Genomic DNA, 24,280 nt, shown 5'->3' with positions numbered 1-24,280 from the left:
GAAGAAGAAGAAGAAGAAGAAGAAGTTTAAATAGGATTTCAGTAAGTTGGCTTTCCCAAGCCAACTTAATAATAAGTTTAAATAGGATTTCAGTAAGTTGGCTTTCCCAAGCCAACTTAATAAAATAAAATAATGTATACCAAGAATGCATGTGTTGCTTGGCCAAATGAATAAATGTAAAATAAAATAAACAAAAATAAATTAAATTAAATTACATTAAATTAATTGGTAAAATGTAAAATAAAACAATTTATACCACGAATGCTTGTGTTTCTTGGTCAAATGAATAAATGTAAAATAAAATAAAATAACAAAATAAAATAAAGTATACCATGAATGCATATGTTGCTTGGCCAAATAAATAAACGTAAAACAAAGTAAAAATTAAATAAATAAATAAATAAAATAATGTATACATTGAATGCATATGTTACCTGGTTACAGTGGTGGACGAAGTACACAAATCAAGTACTTGAGTAAAAGTACAGATACGTATAATAGAATATTACTCCAGTAAAAGTAAAAGTACTCCTTTTTCAATTTTACTTGAGTGAAAGTACAAAAGTACTACATTTTTTGTGTACTTAAGTAAAAAAGTACTGAAATATTTTCCAATTTTATAAAGGCTATAATTTTATATTAGCATATTTTTTTTTATAATCCTACTTTATAAGCCTTGAATTTTCCCAAAATAACCACTAGCCTATATGGAGTCAAGATAGATTTTTGTTGTTGATATGGACTACGTTGATGAGAGTGATGTTCACTGTGAAGCTTACAATGCATTGTAACGTTACCTGAGAGAAAACTGATTTGACCATCTCATTTTCACCAGTAAGAAAAGTGTTTTAAAGCTTGTTATTTTGCAGAACGGCACAGTTATGATATGAGAATAAGGCCTGAAGTTAGAAGGAAAATGTAATTATATTTTCATAATATTTTTCTTTTTTCTCAAACATTGTCTGTAGTATAAAAACACCCCTGGCCAAATGCCCCCAGAGGGCATCACTTCCTACTTTGATAATTATGTAGTTACCATGATCTGAACATCACATCTATTCTTTTCCCTCAGATGTAATCTGTCTAGGTGGTTGATAATAAATATTTGGACTTCATATCTGAAAATTACCTCAACTTAGCACCAGCAAGCTTGTTAGCTAGGAAGTTAGCATCAGCTAACAATATTGACTTATTTTCAGTATGGTTATGAATAAACATTTATTTCTGTCAACTAGGCTAGCATCCAAAAATATAAAAAAGTATACCGTTAATAAACAATATAAAAACAGACTTCACATAGGGCTAAATGCGTAGCATTTTAATAAAATGTTAAGGTTACAGCAGCGAGGAATATGAACGTGCATGAGTTATTTTATTTAATCTGTTATTTTAATGTTTCGTTTTTTGACCTAAAAAGAGACAGTGTTGATGTGTCTGCATCTAATCATTTCAGTGGGCTTAAATACATCACCCTACAGCAGATTTAGTTCGCAAACAACTGACAGTTACAATAATTAATTCTAAAACTCAACATTATATCTTACTTTTCGCAGCATCAGTCGCGCGTGCGCGCTCACATGATCTCCCGGACCGGTTCTTATTTGTGAATTCAGTTGACTGGAGACTCGCTCTAAACGGCTCATTTGAATCAGTGAGTTTGAACAGCTGCAATTGGATCAGTCCAATTCGTGAATGAATCGCTTGTGGCGATTTGCGAACCGATTGAAAAAAATCAGTTTGTTCATGAATCAGACACTGCTTCTGCGTCTCGGAGCACGTGATATATTATAAGGAGTAACGACATGTTTTATGAAATGTAGTGAAGTAAAAAGTACGATCTTATGCTTTGGAATGTAGTGAAGTAAAAGTAAAAGTTACTCAAAATAAAACTACTCCAGTAAAGTACAGATACTTGAAAAATTTACTTAAGTACAGTAACGAATTACAACTACTTCGTTACTGTCCACCACTGCCTGGCTGGTTATATGAATAAATGTAAAATAAAATAACGTATACCATGAATGCATATGTTGCAAAATTAAATTAAATTAAAATCAATCAGTCACAGCTTACGTAGATGCTCTCATTCTCACACAAAAAATAGTATGACTCCCATTGGCACAGATAAAGAGATTAATCATATGTTTTTTTTTTTACATAAAAACAGAAGTGATCCCCTGCGTAGGGAAGAGGAAGAGGTGATGTCTCATCTTTCCTTCATCCTCTGCGGTTTACAATCGTCTGATTTATTTTTGAGCACACAGGAAGTCAGAGTTACCTCGAGGGGATTTCCGTCATCACTGGCTCGTCCTGGGTGTCCTCGTCCGGTTTGGGGTCGGGGATGGGGATGATGTACTCGTTGTGTGGAGCGTCAGCGCTCTCTCCGTCGGCCTGCGGGCGCGGGGTCAGGTTTGGGCTCTGATCTGAGGTGGGAGACTGAGGAGGGAAGGCGCTCGGGAACGGAGACGGGACGTGAGGTTTCACACGGGCCACTGCAGGGTGATCGCTCTTCAGAAAGCTGTCGCTGACCTGACCGTATTTCTGAGGAGAGACAACATGATCATGATGCTTAATCTATGGTTTTCACCTGATCAATTTTACACTTCTGTAGACATTTTAATAACACATTTGTATAATGTATGAAACAGTTATCATTAAAACGTCTCTAATTGGCCTAAGCTCTTATGAAAGCAAACATCACATATTCAACATACACTTTTTAATAATATTAGATATTAGATAAGCACTTGGTTCAAAAAGGTTAATTTCCCCCCTCACTAGTGTACACTACTGGTCAAAAGATTGGAATATTTATGATTTTTAAATATATATATATATAACCAACTGCAAAATTGTTTTTAAATTAATTTTAGTTATTTTAGTACTTCAAGTTAAACTAAATGAAAATAAGAAATATTTCCATAGGACCTAACTGAAATAATATACACTACCAGTCAAAAGTTTTTGAACAGTACGATTTTTTATGTTTTTTTTAAAGACGTCTCTTCTGCTCACCAAGCCTGCATTTATTTGATCCATTCTGAAATACTTTTTCTATTTAAAATAAGTGTTTTTTATTTGAATACATTTTTAAATGTAATTTTTCCCTGTGATTACGCCAGTCTTCAGTGTTGCTTGGTCAAATGAATAAATACAAAAAATAAAATAAGTATACCATAAATGCATATTTTGGTTGGCCAAATGAATAATAAATAAATAAAATAAAATAAAATAAAATAAAATAAAATAAAATAAAATAAAATAAAATAAAATAAAATAAAATAAAATAAAATAACAAAAAACAAAATACAATATGTATACCATGAATGCATGTGTTGCTTGGTCAAAAAAAATAAAAATAAAAAAAATAAAAAAATAAAATAAAAATAAAGTCTCTCATTCTCTCCTAAAAATAGTAAAAATGTCTCACATTAACACAGATTTTATTATTAATATTATAATCAATATTTAAAACATTTTTTTAATGTTAAAGATTTTTAAGGTTTTTTTTAAAGACGCCTCTTCTGCTCACCAAGCCTGCATTTATTTGATCCAAAGTACAGCAAAAACAGTACAATTTTGAAATACTTTTTTTATTTAAAATAAGTGTTTTTATTTGAATACATTTTTAAATGTACTTTTTCCCTTTGATTACGCCAGTCTTCAGTGTCACATGATCCTTCAGAAGTCATTCTAATATGCTGATTTGTTGTTTAAGAATTTTTTAAATCAATAAAATAAAATAAAATAAAATAAAATAAAATAAAATAAAATCTATACTACGACTGCATATGTTGCTTGGCCAAGTGAGTAAAAAAATTTAAATAAATAAATAAAATAAAATAAGTATACCATGAATGCATATGTTGCTTGGCCAAATGAATTTAAAAAAATTAAATGAAATTAAATGAAATAAAATAAGTATACCATAAATGCATATTTTGCTTGGCCAAATGAATAAAATAACAAAACAAAACAAAACAAAACAAAATAAAATAAAATAAAATAAAATAAAATAAAATAAAATAAAATAAAATAAAATAAAATAAAATAAAATATGTATACCATGAATGCATGTGTTGCTTGGTCAAATGATTAAATATTTTTTTTTTTCTAAATAAAATAAAATAATAAATAAAACAAAATAAAATAAAATACATATACCATGAATGCATGTGTTGCTTGGTCAAATAAAAATAAATAAATAAAATAAAATAAAAATGAAGTCTCTCATTCTCTCGTAAAAATAGTAAATGTCTCACATTAACACAGATTTTATTATTAATATTATAATCAATATTTAAAACAGTTTTTTTTGGGATTCTTTGATCAATAGAAAGATCCAAAGATCAGCATTTATCTGAAATAAAAAGCTTTTGTACATTGTACACTATACCATTCAAAAGCTTGGAGTCGGTATATATATATAGAAATTAATACTTTTATTTATCAATGATGGTTTAAATTGATCAAAAGTGATGATAAGACATTTATAATGTTACAAAAGATTTTTTATTTCAGATAAATGCTGTTCTTCTGAACTGTTTTGCATCAAAGAAACCTGAAAAAATTATACTATTCTAATATTAATAAATGTTTTCTATTTATTTATTTTTTGAGCAGCAAATCAGCATATTAGACTGATTTCTGAAGGATCGTGTGACACTAAAGACTGGAGTAATGATGCTGAAAATTCAACTTTTGAAATCACAGGAATAAATTACATTTTAAAATATATTCAAATAGAAAACAGTTATTCAAAATAATAAAAATATTTCACATGGTCCTTTAGAAATCATTCTAATATGCTGATTTGCCGTTTAAGAATTTTTTTAATCAATAAAATTAAATTAAATTAAAAATGCATACCATGACTGCATATGATGCTTGGCCAAAAAATTTAATAAAAATATGTATACCATGTATACATATGTTGCTTGGCAAAATAAAATAAAATAAAAATTTATACTAAGACTGCATATGTTGCTTGGCCAATAAATAAATAATAATAATAACAACAATAAAATAAAATATGTATACCATGAATGCATATGTTGCTTGGCCAAATGAATAAACTAAACTAAACTAAAACATGAAAATTCAGTTTTGAAATCACAGGAATAAATTACATTTTAAACTAGAAGCTAAAGTTCGATGACAAACTTTAAATGTGGGCTTGGAGAGCCAAACCGGGCAGCCTTGGGGCAAAAGTGCCACAGCACTTGTGTGTCCAGCCTTCTCGAGCTGCCCCGCTGCGAAAATGCGCCCTTGCTATTTCATATTCTAATAAAAAAGCAGACTAGGCTATGACAACAGGTTCAACAGAGTTGGCAAGCTGGATGTGAAATAATTATTTGTATTGTTTTCATATGCTTGTAATTGTTTTCCCTCTTTACTATTTCAAAGTGCGGTGATCTAAATAAAACACTGTAAAGAGGTTATGAATTGAGATCTTGAAGGATTAGTTATCCTGTGGCCCCCTCTTGTGGACAACATTACCATTATTGCCTTCATCTCTGAATCATATTAACATTGCATAGTTTTCATTTTCAACATTGAAGACAGAAAGCAGAATGCGTCCGCTTTAAATGTTGAAATCCAATATAATGATCCACATCCGATTTATTTCTCAACAGTTCATGTTCACTTGAGACATAGACAACTGTTTTCCATTATATGCGTTAAGCTATGATGTATTTTGATAGGATGTAGTAATAATTCAATTGTAGAGCTCTCTAATTGAAATTCTAACTAGTAAAAATTATGTTGTAGAGCTCTGTAATTAAAAATGAATGGAAGTCAGTGGAGACATATGACTAGTAAAAATTTATTTGTAGAGCTCTCTAATTGAATTGCTAATAGTAAAAATGCTATTACGACAAGTAATGCTTAGTATATTTTAGGCTAAAACGGCTTGCCATAGAGGATTAATGCAGTGTGGAGCGCGTGCGTCAAAGCCACGACTCGTTGCTGTGCAGTTGAGCCCAAAAGCAGAAATAAGCAAGCATTTGACCTTTTTAATATATTACTCTACTATTATTGTGTTGAATCGCTGGAGTGTTTGTATTTAAATACCTTTAAAAGACGTGCAAATAATGTCTTTGTTGACGCAGACGAAGAACTGAGCCGTGCATCCCATGTTAGTTAGTTAAACCTATGAAACAGCTCATTTGCACTCAATGTAGCTCTTTAAAATGTTCTTCTATATTTATTGTGTACAATCGCTGGAGTGTTTATATTTAAATGCTTTCAAAAGAGGTTCAGTCATATATAGTTCGCAGACAGGGATCTCCGAGCCATGAAGCTCGTCGTCTGTGTAACACATTTGCTGAAGGCAGCGCTTTGGGTTTGAAATAAAACAGCTCACAAACAGCTGATTTAGCTCTTGATGTGTTCTAATGGGTATTTAGAATTAAATCGCTGTAATATTTTAATTTTAAAGGCAGTCAAATTCGTGCAAATGATGTCGTTTGTGGCCACATATACAGAGAAAGTACGCACTAAAGGCATGCATAGGCGCTGAAGGAAAGCTTTCGGTTTTGAATAAAACAGTCTGGATGCGTTCAAATGGTCATTTAGAATTAAATCGCTGGCATATTTTAATTTTACAGGTGGTATTTATTTGCATTTTCCACCGATTTCAAAGTGAAAGTAGGTCACCGCTTTCCTGTTGAGTGGAGTGGAATCGCTCCTTTGGAGGGCGCATTTTTTCTCAGCCCATGTAAGTCTATGGGAAATTTTTCATTTTCAAAAATTAATAATAAATACACTGTAAGTCTGATCAGTCTAAAAAGATATAGCAACTAACTTCAAGTTAGGGCCCAGGTCTCTGCCAAGTTTGGGGATTGTGGCATTAAAAGGCCTAGGAGGAGTAGCGTTCAACAAAATTTAGTCTCAGAAGATTAATAATAATAAGTTTAAGTAGCATAACAGTATGTTGGCTCTCCAAGCCAACATAAATATATTCAAACAGAAAACAGTTATTTTAAATACTAAAAATATTTCACAATTGTACTGTTTTTGGTGTACTTTGGATGGAAACATCAAAAATCTTACAGTTCAAAGACCTTTGACTGGTATTGTAGGTTTACATTTTTTTATTTGATTTTATGTAACGTTAATTTTGTTTGAAAGTATCGATTTTTAGAATTTAGAATTTCTTTGCAACCTTTAATTTTTACAGGTCTGTTTGGAAAATGTGTCAATGTTTCTCATTCATAAGTTAAAAATAACTAATTCATGCATTTAGATTCAAATTCTGTATTTCCTTTGTGTGATTTCAGAAACGACTCAAGTGAAAGTCGTCACCACAGAATTACTGAGAAAAGAAATAATGTAATATTAATATAACATTCAGTATAGTTTTGCCATTGTATGCAGTAAACATGGAAGTGAAACATGGAACACAAAGGAAACCTTTTTATATCCGTCTGACAGCATGTTCCCCATGGTGTGCACCAGAAAGGAGAACTCGGGACGCTTCTCGAACTTCTCATCCCAACATTTCCTCATGACCTCATAACTGCAGAGGAACAAAACCACCAGCATTTACTCCAAATCTGCCCTCATTCATTCACAAAAACCACAAGAAATTTCCAGAATCTCTTTCTTAAAACAAACTTGCCCTGTTACTCTATGAATATACATATGTGCAATAATAAGCATGCCTGAAGATTTACGTGACATTGATTCAGGTCAGTAAAACATACATGTCGTCAGAGGCGTATGAGGGTTTGGTCATGCGGTATCCTCTCTTCAGAGCGCTGTAAAACAACTCGTTCATCGGCAGGTCTGGATATGGGGTTCCTCCTGCAAAATCACATATAAAATTACCAACAAAGACAACTTTCAAAACGCAGAAACTGAGAAACAGAACAGATGAACAGTGAGCACTTACATGCTTAAACTCAATTGTTCCAAATCTCTCAGACAAACAATAAACATAGAAGAATTGGTAACACTTCACAATACAATTTCATTTTTTGTTAAATTAGTTACATTAACTACGTTAATATGAACTAACAATAAAAATACCTCTAAAACATATTTTAATCTTAGCAGATGTTCATTTCAACATTACATTATTCAAATCAAAAGTTGCAGCTGTTATATTATTTAATGGACCTGAGCTAACATGAACTAAACAGTTATACAACTTATAGTTTTTAATTAATATTTTAAATTTGTTTTTATTTTATGCTTATATTTTTAAACTTTAAGTAATTTTGTCCTTTTGTTTAGTTTTTTAAATGTCTATATAGTTTTCTTTTTATTTTAGTCAGGTTAAACTCAATTGAAATTAGAAACGTAATTGAAATAAAACAATATTTATATTTTATTTTATACTGTGGAATAATAAATACATAATCATTTCAGATGAATGTCATTGCTTATACATATAGTGTTTATAGATTTCATACCATGAAAGGTATTATTTAAACCCAAGACATCTATAAATAAGACGACAAGTGTTTTCTGTTCATAGGAAATATTACATTTATACAACTCCAGCTGCCTAAACGTCATTTATATTACATTTATGCCAGTGTAATTTTAGTATCACTGATATATAATCAGACTTTTATATTAAATTATATATAATTTTTATATTTTGTTTTTAATTTTATTTAAACTTTTAGTAATTTTGTTTTGTTTCTTTTTTCTTTTTTCTTTTTATCTTTTTATGTATAAATAAGCTATCTATTGATGTATGGTTTGTTAGGATAGAACAATATTTGGCCAAAAGACAAAAAAATCTGGAATCTGAGGGTGGAAAGAAATCAAAATATTGAGAAAATTGCCTTTAAAGTTGTTTTTCATTTTATTTAAACTTTTAGTAATTTTTTAAAAATCATTTTATGTAATAATAAAAATAAATAAATAAATATAATTCTATTTATAACATATATCATAAATATATTTATATTTATTAACTGTATTTATTTTAGTACTTCAATTTAAACTAAATAAAAATAAATGGTTGCAAACATTTCTGTAATTTTTATATTTTTTCTTTTTAATTTTAGTTAAACTTACGAAAAAAACGTATGCCAGTGATATTTTAGTATCACTGCTATATTATGAAAGTTTGTTAATATTTTAATTAGAATTCATTTTTATATTTTCTGTTTGTAATTTTATTATTAGTAATTTTGTTTTGTTTCATTAAATTGTTTTATTTTTTATGTAATAAAATTGTTAATTCTATTTCTATTTATAATATATCTTCATCATAAACAAACATAAAGACATAAAACTAATTATTTATTTTTATTTTATTTATTAATTGTAGTTATTTTAGTACTTCAGTTTAAACGAAATAAAAATAAACGGTTGCCAACATTTTAGTTATTTTTATATTTTCTGTTTCTAACTTTATTTCAACTTCTAGTAATTTTGTTTTGTTTCTGTTATTTTTATTTGTATATAATAATTTTATATATAATAATTTGTAATGTTTCTATTTTCTGTTTTTAATTTTAGTTAAACTCATGAAAAAAATGTATGCCAGTGTTATCTTAGTATCATTGATATATTATCAAAGTTTGTTAATATTTTGAATAAGATTAAATTTTTTATATTTTCAGTTTGTAATTTTTATTTAAACTTTTAGTCATTTTGTTTTGTTTTATTAAACTGTATTATTTTTTGTGAAATAATTAAAACTAAAAATTAGAAAATAATTTTATTTATAAAATATATTCATCATAAACAAATTATTAGTTTTATTTATTAATTGTAGTTATTTTAGCACTTCAATTTAAACTAAATAAAAATAAACGTTTGCCAACATTCTGTTTTTAATTTTAGTTCAACTTTTAGTCATTTTGTTTTGTTTCTGTCACTTTTATTATTTTTTATATAATAATTAAAAAATAAAAAAAGTATTTTTTCTATTTATAATATATATTTAATATAAATAATACAATATAATATACATTTATTTTAGTTATTTTAGTACTTCAATTGAAACTAAATAAAAATGAGAATGGCTGCCAATATTTCAAGTAAAAAAAAAAGTTTTATGGTCTTAGTTTTAGTGTTAATGAACAAGAATAGCCCTGATTTATGCATATTTTAGATGCTTTTATCCAAAGCAACTCCCTGGAAATTAAACCCATGCTTGCTCAGAACACACATTTCAGGAAAAAAGCATACTTTATTTTATTCTATTTGGGAGATTAATATGTAATGTGACCTTGGACCACAAAACCAGTCATAAGTATAATTTTTTCGAAATTTAATAAATAAGCTTTCCGTTGATGTATGGTTTTTCAAGATAGGACAAAATACAACTACTGGAAAATCAGAAATCTGAGGGTGCAAAGAAATCAAAATCTTAAGTAAATTGCCTTTAAAGTTGTCCAAATGAAGTTCTTAGCAATGCATATTACTAATCAAAAATTAGGTTTTATTATATAATTACGGTAGGTATGGTATGATTTTTGTCATAAAAGAAAAATCGATAATTTTTCCCCATATAATGTATTTTTGCCTATTGCTACAAATATACCCGTGCTACTTAAGACTGGTTTTGTGGTCCAGGGTCACTAATGTTTATTTACACAAAAGCATTAATGCATAGAGTGTGGAGAAATAATAAGTGACCGTACTTACCCAGAGTGAAAATCTCCCACAGTAAGATGCCGTAGGACCAGACGTCGCTCAGCGTGGTGTACAGGTTATGAAAGATGCTCTCTGGTGCCATCCACTTCAGAGGAAGAAACGTCTGTGCACAAACAAACAGTCCCTTCAACCAGCAATCACAGTTTGTGTACTTTTTTGCATATTTGATTAAACGTGTTTGTTTAATTGTGCTTTATTACAGTCGCAGAGACAGTAAAACAGAAGGATGTACGTACGCTGCCCTTAGAGATGTAGTTGTTGTCATGCATGATGTCTCTGGCCAGTCCAAAGTCACAGATCTTGGCCAGTTTGCCCTCACAGATCAAAACATTTCTTGCCGCCAGATCACGATGAACACACTGACAAACAAACAGACAGATGTTTTACTTGCTACTTCAAAGAAGAAGCTTAACCAACTTACTAAGGGTGCATTTCTTATTTCTGTCAGTAGATGGTGATGTGAGTTTATATTAAAACATACAAGACAGACTCTGCTGGGTGGATGGTGAGACTTAGGGTCTGAGTTTGTCCGTAGGCTTAAAGTTAAATAACAGAAGTCTATGATATGTGCTCATTTAGATGTCTGTGTGTGAGTAAGACAGATACTCACGTTCTTTGAGGCCAGGAACTCCATGCCTTTGGCCACCTGATAACTGAATCCCACCAGATCAGTGTAGCTCAGAACCGGAGAATCACTGATGACCAGAGACCGATCCACCCTGTGACCTGTGATAAACACAAACATCTGATTACAAACACCAAAATCATTTAGTGTACCAATGAATTAGCTTTTAGCATGGCTCCGAAATATTACTTTTTTAATTATTTTTGCCTTATTTTTTCACAAATATCTGCACATTCTAGCGCTGAAACCCTGTTGTAATTGTTAGAATGGCCAAGGATTAGCAATCTCCACGTAAAAAACTGATCGTGCATTAGACCAGGGCTCATCTCCTGTTTCCAAACTGCATCACAAACTGCTCGATAAAGCTGTTCCATGATAATTTGTTGATGAAAATAAATGTTCAATAAGATGTACTTGTGTTTACTAACTAACAATGAAATTATTTTTTCTACCTATTAGATTGTGTTTTTTTAACGTCTACACCTACCCAACCCTAAAGCCCTTACTGTAATAAAAAAACAGTGTTATTGTTGTACAGTGTGATAAAAATATAGATCTATGTATATATATCTATGGTAGCCAGTGTTTCCCCTAGGTTTCCAGCTTTGTTTTTATTTTATTTTAAATAATATGTCAATTATTTAAATAGAAATATATAAACACCTACATTATACTGTACAAAAGTAATACAGGACTAAAATTCTGTTACATGTTACACCGTACTTTTATTTTGACAGGTTGCCGTGAAGTTTCTGTGTGTACAGTATGATATGATGCTAGTTTTCTTAAATGAAACGGTAAAAGTGACACTCACAGCAGTTCTCTTACGAGAGGTCTCTCGTACTGCGTAAGTAACTTACGCTAGGGGAAAATCCTTTTCTGCGAGATATTGAAGCCAAAAATTATCCTTAATTTTGAAATAATGTAAAGCGCGTTGCAGCAGCATACAGACATAGGCGAAACAGCTTGCGCGCCTATTGGCTGCTCTGCGGCAACTGCAGCAGCCTATTAGAGCGAGGCCTGACGCGACGCCAGATCCAATGGGGGCATTTCGCGCCCTTTGCGTCACTTCCCGCCTAAAAGGACGTGGTCTAGGCCTATAAAAACAGGCAGCTATTATCTGATTTTTCATCCTTCAAGCGAAGCACACGCATCGCTGGAGCCGGAGAAGAAGCCGCTGCGATACACACTGTTTCTCTAAAAAGAGCAAAGCGTCTTTTTAAAGATGCCTCCGTGCGGCTCGTGCAGATGCCAATGGCGACTCTGAGGACTCGCCTGGCCTGCTTCAATGAGGCTGCTCCCCTGCCCGCCGCGGTGTCGCGCCGTAAAAAGCGTGCCCAGCGGGCCCCGGATCCTTCCCCCAGCCGACAAAGCTCTCCGGTTCGCCCGCCTGCTTCACCGACCTCGTCAGCCTCTGTTCCGGACGTAAAGCGGCCGCTGTCTGCCACCGCTTCCATCGACGCCGCTGATGAGGGGGCCATGAAGGAGGAAGAGGATTTCCGTTTCCCGCCAAAAGGGGAACGCGCATGCTGCTCAGAAGAGGCGATAGCAGCCCACTTATGTCTGCCCTCCGCTGGACGGCGTGCTAATTCGGCCCTCCCCTCTAAAGCTTGCCGTCAGACGTCAAACCTGCTCCGCCGCGCTTTCGCCGCAGCCAAGCCGCGTCAGCGCTGCGTAACATGGCCTCTCACCGTTACTGAGAGGCACCCGTGGCTAACGCTTTCTGACGTTTTTCTCGTCTGGCTGCTGCCCCGCCGGACGCGGCCCGCGGCCCAGGATTGAGTTGAAACCTGAGCCTCCGAAATCGTCCTAGCACAACTAGGAAAATGACGGTGTACGAGTCCCGCTGTTGCCTGACCCCCACCAAAGTTATTCGCTCGTCCAGTTCCAGAAAATGTGACTGTTCCAGTGTTTTCTGCAGCCAACAAACCGGCTCCGTCGCCCGTTTGCCTGCACACAAAAGTCGTTCTCACGGCTACCCAGATAAACCCCCAATAGAGTGTATTTTCTGGTGTCCCGGCCACGGCCGATGGTGTTTCATGTGTAGTAAGAATGCCCACTACCCAGTGCCCATCTCTACACACAAGCACAGCCTGTCACACAGGTCCCGCGCCCATAAAATCGACTCAGATCGATTGCGCTTCACAACCGGCCACGGCCGATGGTGTTTCATGTGTAGTAAGAATTAGTGATGCGCGGGTCGGGGTTTTTTTCAACCCGCGGGTCCCGCAATTATGAAATTATTCGGCCCGCCCCAGCCCGCCCCGCAGTACTGTGTCTATTTTTACAACCCGCCCCGCCCCGCACCCGCGACAATTAAATAGACATACTATGCATTGTAATGCAAATGAAAACCGAAAGTGCTTTTCGCCCTTTAAACTGGCAACAATACTGTACGATTATGAATATGAACCATAAATCAAATCATATTAATAACAAGATAATCAGTGGTGTAACGTTAGTGGTGCCGGAAGAAATGTGGGTATATATGCTTCATTTATGAATATCGTTTTGAACTTTCTATTTGAACGCATTCGTTTACTGGATCCTTGGACTGAAAGGTTTAAAGGTTCACTGGTTTAAGGAAGTTCTGATCATGAAAATCTGCTTCTTTTTATTTGTAAGATATTGTTTTCGTTATTATGTACTGTTTAAAATGACTAGGGTGCAGGAGACGCAGCGGGCGCAATCACCAAATACATTTCAAAGCAAGCCGGCGCCACAGTCCTGACTACATCATTGCTATAGTGTGTTTTTAGCGAATATTTACATTCATTCACATATGACTGGATGTGGTTGACTGTCATGATTTTGGCTAATGCAGGATAATGCGCATCAGAGGAGATTTAAATACGCATAGCACCAGGCCTGCAGAGCCGAATGAGCGTTCGCTTGATGCGCTTGTGGCTGGCAGCGGGAGCTGCTTGGCGCTTTCGTGACGTGTTGATAACCTTATTAAAGAACTTAATAAAATATGAAAATAGATATTCCCAAATATGTAATATAGGCTATAGGGAATTGCACGCAACATACATTGATTTTTTTATTTTATTTTGTTTTTAATGACCCGCCCCAACCCGCCCCGCAAATAAAGTGACAGTTTCTTTACCCGCCCCAACCCGACCCGCGGGTTACCCGCGGGGCCCGCGGGCTATGAGACGACCCGCGCATCACTAGTAAGAATGCCCACCTCTACACACAAGCACAGCCTGTCACACATAAAATCGACTCAGATCGATTGCGCTTCACACGTGGTAAATGTGCCCGCTTCACAGTGGCCACAGACACCACATTATGCACGTCAAACGGTTTCTGTAAAAACGAAACCAAAAGTGCATTCACTCTATGCAGGCGAACGTTGTTTGGAGTGTGTTAAATGTGCCCGCTGCCCCACAGCCACATCCACACACAGACATAATAGTTCCCGCTATCAGCGTGCCCCATGCCTCAAATGTCACGAGCACGTTTTGCATGAAATCAACGTGCATTCGCTCCATGCAAGCGAACGATGTTTGGAGTGTGTTAAATGTGACTGTTCCAGTGTTTTCTGCAGCCAACAAGCCGGTTCTGTTGCCCGCTTGCCTGCACACAAAGGTTGTTTTCACGGCTACCCAGATAAACCCCCAATAGAGTGTATTTTCTGGAGTCCCGGCCACGGCCGATGGTGTTTCATGTGTAGTAAGAATACCCACTACCCAGTGTCCATCACTACACACAAGCACAACCTGTCACACAGGTCCCGCGCACATAAAATCGACTCAGATCGATTGCGCTTCACATGTGGTAAACGTGCCCACTTCACAGTGCCCACAGACATCACATTATGCACGCCCCAAGGTTTCTGTAAAAACGAAACCAAAAGGCATTCCCTATATGCAGGCGAACGTTGTTTGCAGTGTGTTAAATGTGCCTGTTGCCACACAACCACATCCACACACAGACATAATAGTTCCCTCTATCAGCGCCCGCGCCCCGAATGTCACGAGCATGTCTCTTGTGCCACAGCACACCGAAACCACTCCGTTACTGAACGAACGGAGCGCGCTTCGTATTCAACCTCTAGCTATTCATGCAGACGCATGGGAAAAGCTTCCAGGGGTTTCAAAATGGGTGCTGGACATTATAAAAGGAGGCTATTCGCTACAGTTTCACCGATGCCCGCGCCGCTATACAGCGTGCGTCGAGACCACAATGCAGACAGAAGCAGCACACCTGCTTCGAGCCGAAGTGGCGAAACTATTGAGCAAAGGAGTCATAGAGCCCCTTTCTCAAGCTCAAAGCGAAGGAGGGCTGTACAGCAGATATTTCCTGGTACCGAAAAAAGACGGTGGTCTCAGACCCATATTAGATCTAAGGCAACTGAACAAAGCGCTGGTGAAGCGTCGGTTCAGGATGCTCACGACCAGAAAAATCCTCGCGCAAGTTCTCCAAGGAGACTGGTTCGTGTCAGTGGATCTGAAAGACGCGTATTTTCAAATACAGATAGCGTCACGTCACAGGCGGTTTTTGAGATTCGCCTTCGAGGGCCAGGCATATCAGTACACAGTCCTGCCGTTCGGTTTGTCCCAGGCACCCCGTACATTTACGAAGTGCATGGACACAGCGCTCGTTCCTCTCAGACTGAAAGGCGTGCGCATACTGAACTATTTGGACGATTGGCTGATTCTAGCGCAATCTCGCTCAGTGCTTGTACAGCATACAACCATGTTACTCGATCACCTCGAGAATTTGGGTCTCAGAGTCAATTGGGCGAAGAGCTCTCTGTTTCCCAGTCAGAAGACTTCCTTCCTGGGCACAGAATTGGACTCGCTGTCAATGATAGCGCGGCTATCACCACAGAGCGCAGCAGACATTCTGCGCACAGCGTGCTCGTTCCGCTGCGGCGCGTCTGTCCCGCTCAAAAAAAAAAAAAACATTTCAGAAAATGCTGTGTCTCATGGCCTCAGCATCATCAGTTCTCCAGCTGGGTCTGCTCTGCATGCGCCCACTGCAGTTCTGGCTGAAAGCACGCGTCCCGCGTCAAGCATGGCCGTCTGGTCGGCTTCGTCTCACGGTCAATCAGAAATGTGTCACAGCCCTGAAACCGTGGAAAGTAATCGACTGGTTCCAGTCAGGTGTAAGCCTGGGGACTTCCTCGAGAATAAAAGTGGTGTCTACGGACGCGTCCACCTCGGGATGGGGGGCTCTGCTAGAGGGCAGACCGTCTTTTGGCCAGTGGTCAGAACGGGAAAAGCTCCTGCATATCAACTGCCTCGAAATGCTGGCAGTACAGAACGCGCTGATGCGCTTCAGTCCCCAAATAAAAGGAAACCATGTACTAGTCCGCTCGGACAACATGTCAGTGGTTTCCTATATAAATCGCCAGGGCGGTCTCAGATCCAAAAACCTATACAGACTTGCAGAACGCCTCCTGGTATGGGCTCAGTGCAACCTGCGCTCGCTGAAAGCAGCGCATGTGCCGGGGCTTCTAAACATAGGGCCAGACAGACTGTCCAGGAACAATGTTCCAGCAGGCGAATGGTCTCTACACCCACAGACAGTACAACTACTGTGGAAAAAATTAGGCAGAGCGGAAGTAGACCTGTTCGCGTCTCTGAACAACGCTCACTGTCTGGAATTTTTCTCAAAAAGCAGAGACGCGCTGGCCCACGAATGGCCCCGCCGTCATCTCTATGCGTTTCCCCCCGTCTCTTTCCTTCCTCAGGTGATAGAGAGGGTCAGGGAAAAAGGATGTTCAATACTGCTGATAGCGCCGTTTTGGGAAAACCAGCCCTGGTTCCCAGCGCTGATGCAGCTGACGAGCACTGCCCTGTGGCCGATACCAGTGAGGAGAGACCTTCTCTCTCAGGCCAGCGGCTCGATTTGGCATCCTCACCCAGAGCTGTGGTCCCTTCATGTCTGGGCCACCAGCGAATATATGATGAACTCCCTAAAGGAGTATTAAACATGATCACGCAGGCTAGAGCCCCTTCTACGAGACGGCTCTATTCCTCAAAATGGTCTGTGTTTTTGGGTTGGTGTGCAGCACGCGGCTCGTCACCCACTAACTGTGGTGTGATGGAGGTGCTTTCCTTTCTACAAGAGCTGCTGGACAAGGGCAGAACCCCGTCCACGCTCAAAGTCTATGTGGCGGCCATAACAGCGTTTTCGAGGACAACGCTAGGTCAGTCAATAGGAAGGAACGATTTAGTTATTCGCTTCCTGAGGGGAGCTAGAAGACTGAATCCCCCCAGACCTCCCTCAGTCCCCATATAGGACCTTTCTGTGGTACTAGAGGCCATGAAAGGTGGACCATTCGAGCCTCTGCAGACGATTGATTTGAAATACCTGTCTCTTAAGACTGTGTTTCTGCTGGCTCTCGCTTCACTGAAGCGCATAGGGGATTTGCACGCGCTCTCTGTGAGCGCGACGTGCATGGAGTTTGGACCTAATAACTCTAAAGTCATACTCAAATCCAAACATGGTTACGTTCCAAAATCCCTCAACACACCGTTTAGGGCACAGGTCATCGCGCTGTCAGCCCTACCGGTCACTGATGAGGAAATAGACGCGAGCCTCCTATGCCCAGTCAGGGCATTACGAGCTTACGTGTCTCGCTCGTCTGCTTTTAGACAGACAGAACAGCTTTTTGTTTCGTTTTATGGGCGTCCCAAGGGACTGGCCGCGTCGAAACAGAGCTTATCCAGATGGATAGTTGATGCTATTCCAAGGGCATGCAGTGCCCGCTGGGTGTCAGAGCACATTCCACGAGGGGCGTGGCCTCATCGTGGGCTTGGTCGAGTGGGATTGCCTTGCAAGATATTTGTACGGCGGCGGGCTGGGCCTCTCCGTCTACATTTATAAGGTTTTACAACCTGGAGGTTCCCGCCTTACAGGCCAGACTGCTGTCAGTCTAGATATTCAGTGTTGTCTGACCTGATGTTATCAGCTCGGAATGCTGCGTCTACTGAGCACAGCTCTAGGGTCGACAGTGAAAGTAGTAGCACAAGATGTGCCTGGGCAAACTGTGTGAAGACCCTTATTTTTACGTCAGCTCAGGCCGTAACCCCGCCCTGTATGTACGTTTACTTAGCGTCTGAGTGGCGCTGCACTATGTGGAAGAGTGTGGCGTTGCCCCTCCCTCCAGTCCCTCCGTTCCCCGGACTCCCTGTGAGTTCTATAGGTGATTATGAACTGTATGAACCCCGGGCTTTCGCCCTTGGGTCTTTGGTGTCAGATCTCAGCATGCACGGCGTTTTACACTGGGTCCCCATAGCGTAAGATACTTACGCAGTACGAGAGACCTCTCGTAAGAGAACGTACTCGGTTACTAACGTAACCTCGGTTCTCTCTAGAGAGGGAACGAGTACTGCGTATCTTGCCATGCATGCGCACGCTCTGGTTGCTTCGATGATGAAAAACCAGATAATAGCTGCCTGCGAGCGGTTTTTATAGGCCTAGACCACGCCCTTTTAGGCGGGAAGCGACGCAAAGGGCGCGAAATGCCCCCATTGGATCTGGCGTCGCGCCAGGCCTCGCTCTATAGGCTGCTGCAGTTGCCGCAGAGCAGCCAATAGGCGCGCAAGCTGTTTCGCCTATGTCTGTATGCTGCTGCAACGCGCTTTACATTATTTCAAAATTAAGGATAATTTTTGACTTCAATATCTCGCAGAAAAGGATTTTCCCCTAGCGTAAGATACTTACGCAGTACTCGTTCCCTCTCTAGAGAGAACCGAGGTTACGTTAGTAACCGAGTACGTTTTGGAGATTGAGTTTATCTGTTCATGTGAGATGCAAATGCCAAAAAATACCGGGAGCGTCACGCGTGCTTCAGTATGCGTGTAGTAAAAACGCGTATCCACCATTCATACATACAGAGGCAAACGGAACATACCGGATTCATATTAAAACGGTCTTTTTGCATTTCAGTTTTCACAGACACTAGTCCATATCACGATTTCAATTAAGTGACAGACCAACATTTGATTTATGAATCCAAAAATCGACGAATTTACGTGGCATTTCGCGCTATAGTAGATTCGGTTTTTATGAATGGAGTCCGCGATCCCATCTGTGTTTTGGCGGAGGAGACGTTGTCAACGCGCGACCATGTATGGGTATTCTATAGTCTTTGGTATACATCCGCGTTAAACTATCAAGATGAAAGTCATCATAGTTTGCGTAGTATAGACCCAGCTCCCAACCCAACTTTGACAGTAGATTAACGGCGATATTTTTTTATCGCCCGATAAGAGTCTCATGTTAACGCAGCACGTTAACGCCGATAACGGCCCACCACTAATAATCATTAATTTAAAGTTTATACTTTCGGCTCACTGTCGCAAAGGGACACCAAGGTGCAGGGCTGCTTTTACTAAAATGGCTATAACTTTTGAACCGAATGAGATACAGTATCTCACAAAAGTGAGTACACCCCTCACATTCCAGCAACAATTTTAGTATATCTTCTCAAGGGACAATACTATAGAAATGAAACTTGTATATATTTTAGAGTAGTCAGTGTGCAGCTATAGCAGTATAGATTTACTGTCCTCTGAAAAAAACTCAACATACAGCCATTATTGTCAAAATAGCTGGCAACAAAAGTAAGTACACCCTAAGTGATAACAGCAGTATGTTGTTTAACCATGCAAAGCCACATGTCCTATTTATCATGTTTATGTTTTTGTTTGCTTGACAGGACCATCTTGTGTATTTTGTATTAGAGCAGTTAAAATTTGGTGCAATTCTGTCATACTGACCACTGGATGTTCAACATGGCATCTCATGGCAAAGAACTCTCTGAGGATTTGAGAATTAGAATTGTTGCTCCCCACAAAGATGGCCAAGGATATTAGAGGTTCAGTAACACCCTGAAACTGAATTACACTACAGTGGTCAGGGTCATACAGAGGTTTTCCAAAATGGGTTTGCACTGCAACAAGTCGGTTTGCATAGGCGTCGTCCCAGAAGGAAGCCTCTTCTGAAGCTGGCTGACAAGAGGGCCGGAAACAGTTTGCTGAAGACAACCTGTCCAAGAGTATGAATTACTGAAACCATGTCCTTGGAAGCTGCAGTTCATTGAGGGAAACATGGTTTCCATTATGTAGGCCTACTGTACATTCCGAAGCAGAACATGATGCCTTCCCTCCAGAAACTAGGCCAACATGCAAACATGCCAATGAACTTTGAGCACCTATTATACAAGGTTAGCTGAGGTCAATCAGAATGAAACTGGGTTGGCCTGTTTGACTCACGGCTCTAAAAGTCTTGAGAAATTTGAAAGAAATCGGCCATTGTTGTCATTGTATTCGTTTCTATATATAAAAAACATTTCTTAATATTAATTTATTTAGTACTTTAGCTAAAATTGACTAACAAATTAGGGTTTTATTTCAAGGTATTTTTTTAAAATAATTTATGCCTAGAACAAGAACAAATACAGTATCTGCCAAAAAGAAAACGTATATTTTCTGTCTTTAAATGTAAAGTTTTAGTAATTTTATTGTCTGTTTTTTCATTTTATTATTATTATTATTTTTAAATATATCTCTATAGTATTAATTAATAGTTTTTTTAGTACTTAAACTAAACCAAGACTTAATGGTAACACTTTACAATAAAGTGTCACTTGTTAACATTAGTTAATGTATTAACCAACATGAACAATGAATACATTTATAACAGTATTTATTAATCTTTGTTCATGTTAGTTAAAAAAATACAGTTGTTCATTGTTTGTTCATGTTAGTTCACAGTGCAGTAACTATGTTAACAAACATAACATGTGATTTTAATAATGCATTAGTAAATTATCATGAACTAAGACTAATAAATGCTGTAGAAGTATTGTTCATTCTTAGTTCATGTTAACTAAAGTCGTTAACTAATGTTAACTAATGAACCTTATCGTAAAGTGTTACAGACTTAATATTATATTAATTTGCTAATAAACAGAATAAACAGATATTTCTACTGGAAAAACTCAAAAACACCAAGCAATAAAATATTTTTTGCAGTGATTCTGTACTGTTTTATGAGGGATTTCTATGGTTAAGAGAAGCTGAATTGACACCGACATCCTCTGAGCTCAAATTAAAACACGTCTCAAACTGTAAATAAATACAAAAATAAACAATGAGACTTTTTACTCGTAATATTTAAACTGCGCCGAAACCTCAAGTGTTTCATTAAGTTCAAGGCACATCCTGTAAGAGGAGGAAGTGAAACTTTAATGAGCGTCAGTTATGAAAGAGATCTCTATGTCATACAGAAGTTGTCTGTGCTCAACCTGAAGACCTGCACAGCAACACAGGGCCAAAGATCACACAGTGAGGCATGATGGGAGCTTTAGGAAAAAAAGTTTAGGTAAGCTTCCAGTACATCTGCACAACAAGACAAGACCTACAGTCTTACACTATGCTTTCAACTTCAATTTATTTTTCAGAAATAATTGTTTATTGTGACTATTATTAATAATAAATGCAATGAAAAATGCAGTTTTATATATTTTATGTATAAATTAAAAAATTTTAGCATGAAAGAGATTTGCATTTTTTATTGCATTACATTTTTAAAATATATTTATGATTTTAAATAATTGTGTATTGTGATTATTATTATTAATAATAAAAGCGATGCAATTAAAATGCACAATTTTATGTTTTATAATTAAGATTTTTTATTTATATATTTAATTATAATTTTATATAGATATTAAAGGTTTTCTGGAGCAAATGTGGTTATTTTGAGATGTACAGTAGTTGATCTGAAGGTCTGCAGAGAGCGGGCTGAGTATGTACCTTGCTCCTGGTAGATGTCTTGCTGGTAAGGAGACTCGTAGGGTGATGGCTGGATATCTGCGTACTTGATGGTGTCTGTGAGCTCCTGCATTGGCACATATTCGGTCTGCTCGTCTTTGGTCATGTCCATATATCCTCCATCACACTCACTGCCAAACGACACGTATCTGCAAAGCACAGATATATAACCTGATTACATTTGGCTTACTTCAACAAAGTCTACAGTCAAGATAGTATTTCATGTTAATTTTAAACACTTTACACTACCAGTCAAAAGTTATAATTAAGAATAGTTAATATTTACTAAAGAAGACTCTACTGCCCACTAATTCTCATTTATGTGATCAAAACTACAGTAAAACAGTGTATATTATTCTTATTTAAATAGCCATTTTCTATGTGAACATTTCTGTGATCAAAGCTAAATTTTCAGCATCATTACTCAGTCTTTAGTGTCCAGTGTTGGGTGTAACGCGTTACTTTGTAACGCGTTACTGTAATAATATTACTTTTTTCAGTAACTAGTAGTGTAAGGCATTACTCGTCTGAAAATTGTAATATTATTACAGTTTTCCCGAGCTAGTTACTTGCGTTACATTTGCCAGTAGCACCTTCATCACACTCAAGGCACACGACAACACAGAGAACAGAAGGGAAGGGGAGGGGGGCGTGAATTGAACAGTGATTGGTCTGGGTTTGGCACGAGGTATCATTAAATTACCATCACCGATTGGTCGACACCCGGCAGCCAGCAGCAGAGCGGCACTTGCAAATAGAGACCTGCAAACCCGCGGGACCCAACGCAACAGAGTGCGGCGCGGGACAAAACTTGATGGACAAGTGCGTGTGCTGGTGCGGGCGGTAGAGACTCGTGTGTGTGTGTGTGTGTGTGTGTGTGTGTGTGTGTGTGTGTGTGTGTGTGTGTGTGTGTGTGTGCGGGATGCGGGAAAATAAAATGATTCGCGGGACTCCCGCAATATAGAAATATCTAAACATAAAATATCTAAAAAAAAAATAATAATGTTATTCATCTATTGCACAAAAACAGCAAGAACAACATATATGATTAGAAAGAGCAAGAATAGGCAGTTTCGATTTAAAACTTGTTTTGCAACATGAGCAATGTAGCCATCTGCTGATTTTTGGAACGCATCGCCAATCAATGGTGTTTAAGATAGAATTCACTCACTGCTCAAAAGTTTTGAACAGTGCTGAATATTGCGTGCTTACGAATCACAACACACGTAGACCTTTATGAAAGATTAATTGTGCATAATATCCATTGTTATAAGAGCTTTATGAGATCGCGTATGCACTGGATGCACGCAGTATAGGTCATGCTTTTTTGTTCAGAATAACATTTTTTTGTGTAAGAAAAAAAAAAATGTAACTAGTAATATAACTAGTAATATAACTAGTTACTTTCTCCAGGGAGTAATAAAGTAAAGTAAGGCATTACTATTTTTGAGAGTAATATGTAATATGTAATATATTACTTTTTTGAGTAACTAACCCCAACACTGTTAGTGTCACATGATCCTTCAGAAATCATTCAGATATGCTGATTTGATGCTCAGAAACATTTCTGATTATTATCAGTGTTGGAAACATTTGTGCTGCTTCATATAGGATTCATTGATGAATAGAAAGTTCAAAAGAACAGCATATTTCTATCTAAAATAGAACTGTTTTTTAACATTATGAATGTATTTACTGTCATTCTGTCATTTTAATGCATCTTTTGTTAATAAAAGTATTAATTTCCAATTTTTTGAATAGTAATGTATATGGTTTCCACAAAAATATTAAGCAGCACAAAGCAGCATATTGGGAATGATTTCTGAAGGATCATGTGACACTGAAAACTGGAGTAATGATGCTGAAAATTCAGCTTTGTGTCACAGGAATAAATTACATTTTAAAATATATCACAACAGAAAACTGTTATTTTGAATTGTAATAAAATTTACTGTATTTTTAATCAAATAAATGCAGCCTTGGTGAGCAGAAAAAACATTTATTTTTTTAATTACTCTAAAATCTTGACTGATATGTGCAATAGAATCAACGAAATCACATGTTTATTTGTCAGTAATGCACTCTTACTCTAGCCTGGGTGTCCCCATACTGCCTTGCGCAGCGCGATTTTATTCACGCTTCTAGTCAGTCTGGAAACCATGGACCTAATTTTCACCTAAGATAGGGAACCAATCACAGAACGGGGAGGGAGCAGCAAGACGATGACGCC

The 24,280-nt window shown here is 37.1% G+C and overlaps 1 protein-coding gene across 2 annotated transcripts in view; it reads right to left on the bottom strand.

The window, feature by feature from the left end:
- pdgfrb (platelet-derived growth factor receptor, beta polypeptide) overlaps positions 1-24,280 on the bottom strand; it is a 117,297-nt gene that overhangs the window by 24,423 nt on the left and 68,594 nt on the right. For both annotated transcript variants that reach the window (XM_073819969.1, XM_073819968.1), the window contains exons 16-22: positions 22,033-22,199; positions 11,237-11,352; positions 10,863-10,985; positions 10,618-10,729; positions 7,710-7,809; positions 7,417-7,522; positions 2,279-2,541 (exon numbers count right to left, since the gene is read on the bottom strand). In XM_073819969.1, the coding sequence (XP_073676070.1) occupies positions 2,279-2,541; positions 7,417-7,522; positions 7,710-7,809; positions 10,618-10,729; positions 10,863-10,985; positions 11,237-11,352; positions 22,033-22,199 (987 nt within the window). The remainder of the gene's footprint in view (positions 1-2,278; positions 2,542-7,416; positions 7,523-7,709; positions 7,810-10,617; positions 10,730-10,862; positions 10,986-11,236; positions 11,353-22,032; positions 22,200-24,280) is intronic.

This window comes from Garra rufa, chromosome 16 (genome assembly GCF_049309525.1).
Source record: "Garra rufa chromosome 16, GarRuf1.0, whole genome shotgun sequence".
Lineage (NCBI taxonomy): Eukaryota > Metazoa > Chordata > Actinopteri > Cypriniformes > Cyprinidae > Garra > Garra rufa.
The sequence above is the reverse complement of the archived record's forward strand: the minus strand, read 5'-3'. Positions and strand labels throughout refer to the sequence as shown.